The following is a 4,873-nucleotide window of genomic DNA, read 5'->3' as shown; positions in this document are numbered from 1 at the left end:
GACACTTGTACGTGTTATATTTCATCCCTTAACTAGAAGACCTGACTTCTTCATCCTACACTTGACCTGTGGCTTTAGGCATATTTATTGGATGTATTTATAAGAAATTACAGAGAAATATTAAGTAATATTTTCACAAAAATTACCTTTATTTAATCATATTTCCCTTAATATCAATATTAGATATAAGTAAATACAAACAAAAACAATGAAATGCGGGACACCTGCACCCCGACGTTTATACCAGCAATGTCCACAATAGACAAACTGTGGAAGGAGCCTTGGTGTCCATCAAAAGATGAATGGATAAAGAAGATGTGGTTTATCTATACAATGGAATATTACTCAGCCATTAGAAATGACAAATACCCACCATTTGCTTCAACGTGGATGGAACTGGAGAGTATTATGCTGAGTGAAGTAAGTCAATTGGAGAAGGACAAACAGTGTATGTTCTCATTCATTTGGGGAATATAAATAATAGTGAAAGGGAATAGAAGGGAAGGGAGAAGAAATGTGTGGGAAATATCAGGAAGGGAGACAGAACATAAAGACTCCTAACTCTGGGGAACGAACTAGGGGTGGTGGAAGGGGAGGAGGGCGGGGGTGGGGGTGAATGGGTGACGGGCACTGAGGGGGGCACTTGAAGGGATGAGCACTGGGTGTTATTCTGTATGTTGGTAAATTGAACACCAATAAAAATAAATTTATTTAAAAAATAATAATTAATTTATAAAGATCTATTTTAAAAGTGGTCTCCCTTTATTATTATTTATATTTTACCTTTTTCTATATTTTACCTTTAAACAACTAATTCATGAAAATACTGAGTAGCTGAGGTGATACCAACCAAGAAAATTGCAATATCCATTATGTCTCTTAAGAACAGCTGCACAATTAAGAACACAGGAAACTGCACAAGACTCTCACCTATTAATACATAACACAGATCATGTATTGACTTCACACCACCTGGAAGTGAAAATTATTTAATAAATAGATAGAACACTAGCCTGAATCCTGGGGGCCTGGCTCCCATGCTCACACCACAAGTCATGAGCTTCAGAGGATGTGAAGAGAGAGCTAAGTCCTGACCACAGGACAGGAATCCTGGGTAGGAAGGAGGAGACAGGAGGGCTCAGAGGCTGTGCTGTGGGCAGATGGGATGAGAGAGGCAGGAGGGGGGCCCTGGAAACACCTCAGTGATTGGAAAAGAGGGTAAGGGTGACATTCAGCATCTGCCAGGCAGAGGGGAGTAGGATAAATGGAAAGAAGATACAGCCCACCCTCCACCACTGTTAAAGCAAAGTGTAGGAGACAAAAAACTTGAAAAATGCTCTAATTAACACATAGTATTATTTTTCATAACAGAATAAACAGCTACCGGTTGGATTATTGAACAAAGGGAGCATACACAAATCTATAGAAAAAAAAATGACAAGAGGAAAATAGACATTGGAAAATAAAAATTAAAAAAAATTGAAATCCTTAAATATTTATAGACCAATAGCAACATATAAATTTTGCTCATTTCAACATCCTATGCACTATAATTGGAACCTTGCAGATAGATTAGCATGGCCTCCACACCAGGATGACATGCACATACATGAAGAGCTCTGCCTATTTACAGATTGCAGTGCTGACGTCCCCACAACGTTGCCCACGCTCTCTTGCCAGTGAACGGAGCACGGACAAGGGCATGTGTTCTGTGGTTCAGGACCTGTGACCTGTGCACACGAGGGAGCTTCCAACAGACAGGAGGGATTTGAGGGCCACAGAGGGCCGGGTGCCGGGGGGATGCTGGCCAGATTGCTGGTATGTCAAGGGTTCCTCAGCAGGTGATGGAAATGTTGACAATTTGATCATATTGGTGGTGGCCACATCCCCTACATACAGTGAAAAACATTGCTTTTTTTTCTTATATTTATCCCAGACCCTGGGGCGTAAGCAGGTGGCTCTATCCTTCCCTCAGGTGTGCTCCTGGGACACCTGCTGTCTCAGGCAACAGCAGATTCTGTGTGACACTCTTCCCTCCTCAAGGACAGATCTCCCCACACAGGGTTTGTCCCTACAGGAGATTCATTAGAAGCTTCTCAATAGGGACTTCTGGGTGGCTCAGCATTTGGGTGTCTGCCTTCGGCTCGGGATGTGATCCTGGGGTCCTGATTTGAGTCCCATGTCAGGCTCCCTGCAGGGAACCTGCTTCTCCTTCTGCCTATGTCTCTGCCTCTCTCTGTATGTCTCTCATGAATAAATAAATAAACTCTTAAAAAAAAGAAGCTTCTCAGTAAAACAGGCCTCAGGGACAAGGATTGTTGTTAGAAGGGTTTTTGTCTCACTTTCTCATTATCTGACACACTGTGGGTAAGTGTAGCTGCTCCCACTGCCATGGTCTGTAGCACAGTAGTAGTCAGCTTCGTCCTCAGGCTGCAGCCCAGAGATGATCAAGAGCCCTGCATTGGCCGAGGTGTCCTTGGAGCCAGAGAAGCGGCTGGGGACCCCGGGGCCCTGGTGTTTATTAGAATCTGAGTAGAACCTCAGGAGATACCGGGGAGGGCTCCCTGACTTCTGCTGGAACCAGAATATATGGTAGCTGCCAACACTGAAGCCACTGCTCAGGGTGCAGGTGAGTCTGGCTGTTGATCCAAGGGATGCAGAAAGGGAGGGCGGCTGGGTCAGCACAGGCTGGGACAGGGAACCTGTAGACACAGACAGCGTGGTTAATGGGAAAGAAACAAGGACTAATTTATCAAGATTCTGACTTCAGGAAGAGTGACTTTGAGGGGTGTCCAGTTTCCCTGAGGCGTTCTGTCCCTACCTGTAAAATGTGAGAGGAACATGACGATGACAGAAATCCAGGCCATGGTGACACAGTCCCTGGTCCCCTCTGTGGGCTGGGCTGCCCCAGGCCTCCTTTTCTCCTCCACCCTCTGCCACAGGAGGGGCTGTCCATGCAAATACGCTCCACCCATTGACTGACTGGCCCCTCCCTGAGTCCTGGTTCTGGAGCTCAGCTCACACCACACTGGGAAGGGTGGAGGTGGCTTCAACCCTGGGGAGAGCCCTGGGAGGAAGCACCTGCTGAGACCAGTCCCTGCTCAGGGGACTCTGGCCGGCCAGAGGGGACACAGCTGCTGAGTCCCCTTAGAGCTCACACAACCCTGCCCACAGGCCCAGAGTCCCTTGGGTAAATGATCCTCACTAAGCAGCTGTGTAGGGACCACAGGCCATCCCACAGCACCCCCTGTTTATCACAAGGCATAGTCCTAAATGTGTCCCAAAGCCCTGAGAGCCCAGAGAGTTTCTGCAGCTCACCACACCCGTCTGTACACACATGCATTGTCCAATTCTTAGTATATGTGTCCCCTGCTATCTGAAAGTCCATCATCCCTAAGAAACCGTAGTAAGTCACAATGGCATAAGGCAAAGAAGCAGTTCACATTAATTTATGTGCACAATATTTTTTGCATGATTCCATATCAAAAAGTAAGCTATCTCATCTTCTCTAATACCAAAGGGCACACTTTACCATCAGGTGTAGAAAATAACTGTATTTAAAGCATATATGATAAGATACACAGTTCCAAGCCCGATGGCCTGATGCTGAGATGCTGTGGGTAGTTCTCAGGGAAAGAGCTGGATGGAGCCCCGCATGCTGCTGGAGTTGTACGCTGTCTCTAGAGAGGTTCCCTGAAAAACAGATGCTGAATGCTGTTTTGGCGTTTCTTCTTTTGAGAACCTGAAAATCCTCTTCAGATTTCTTTTATTTTTTTTATTGAAATCCCCTCTTTATTTAAATTTTAATTCCAGTGTAAACATACAGTGTTATGTCATTTAAGGTACAAAATACAGTGATTCAACAATTCTATATGTTAGTTAGTGATCATCAAAATAACTGTACTCTTAATCCACTTCACCCATCCCCCCTCCTCTGGTTTGTTCTCTATAGGTAAGAGTCTGTTTTTTGGTTTGCCTATTTTTTCCTTTGTTCATTTATTTCTTAAATTACACATATGCATGAAATTATATGGTGTTTGTCTTGCTCTGAGTGGCTTATTTTGCTTAGCATTGTACTCTCTAGATCTATCCACGTCATTGCGAATGGCAAGATTTCATCCTTTTTATGGCTGAATAATATTCCATTGTATATATATACTATATCTTTATTCATTCATCAGTCTATGGACACTTGGGATGCTTCCATAGTTTGGGTATTGTGGATAATGCTGCTATAAACTGCTAGATCATAGGGTAGTCCTATTTTTAACTTTTTGAGGAACTTCCATACTGTTTTTTAGAGTGGCTGCTCCAGTTTGCATTCCTATCAACAGTGCAAGAGAATGTGGAGAAAAAGGAACCCTCTTGCACAGATTTCTTTTAATGGTAAAAACAGGTACTAATGGAAATGTTTCATAAAAGCTAAGTGCCTTAAGAGAACTTTCAAAAAGTGGAGCCGCCTGTACTATGATTCTGATCCTGGTGCCTGCTTACTGTAATGTCTCACTCCTGGAGGTGCTGTGGTCCATGGACAGTGCAAATATGTACATAAAAATTACAAGACATTCTAGACAAAGCTGAACGTCCCAGGTGAGCATCAGGTCAGCTGTCACTGAAGAGGGGACAGTGGACCTGTTTTGAAGAAATTGTAAGGACTGTTTCCGGGAATGTCATAAAAGGAGGATGTTGTAGGGATACACTCACTAAGTGGCATGTTCCAAAGAGGACAATTCAGAGAACATTTCAAAAGATTTCAGTGTAAGTACTGATAGAGACTGCATTTTAGTAATGATTGGTAAAAAATAAATTTAAAAATGACATTGGCTTCCTTCAAGTTCAAGGCCCAGTGTTTCCCAGAGTTCACTCTTGGTTC

The 4,873-nt window shown here is 43.7% G+C and overlaps 1 gene segment (V, D, J or C); it reads right to left on the bottom strand.

Moving 5' to 3' along the window:
- Window positions 1–2,349: 2,349 nt before the first annotated feature.
- Window positions 2,350–2,867, bottom strand: LOC112912264 (probable non-functional immunoglobulin lambda variable 5-48). The segment is given in 2 exon segments: window positions 2,350–2,702; window positions 2,822–2,867. Coding segments are annotated over 2 exon segments (399 nt in total).
- Window positions 2,868–4,873: the final 2,006 nt, after the last annotated feature.

This window comes from Vulpes vulpes, chromosome 10, assembly GCF_048418805.1.
Source record: "Vulpes vulpes isolate BD-2025 chromosome 10, VulVul3, whole genome shotgun sequence".
NCBI classification, from domain to species: domain Eukaryota; kingdom Metazoa; phylum Chordata; class Mammalia; order Carnivora; family Canidae; genus Vulpes; species Vulpes vulpes.
This window is presented reverse-complemented; position numbering and strand designations above follow the sequence as displayed.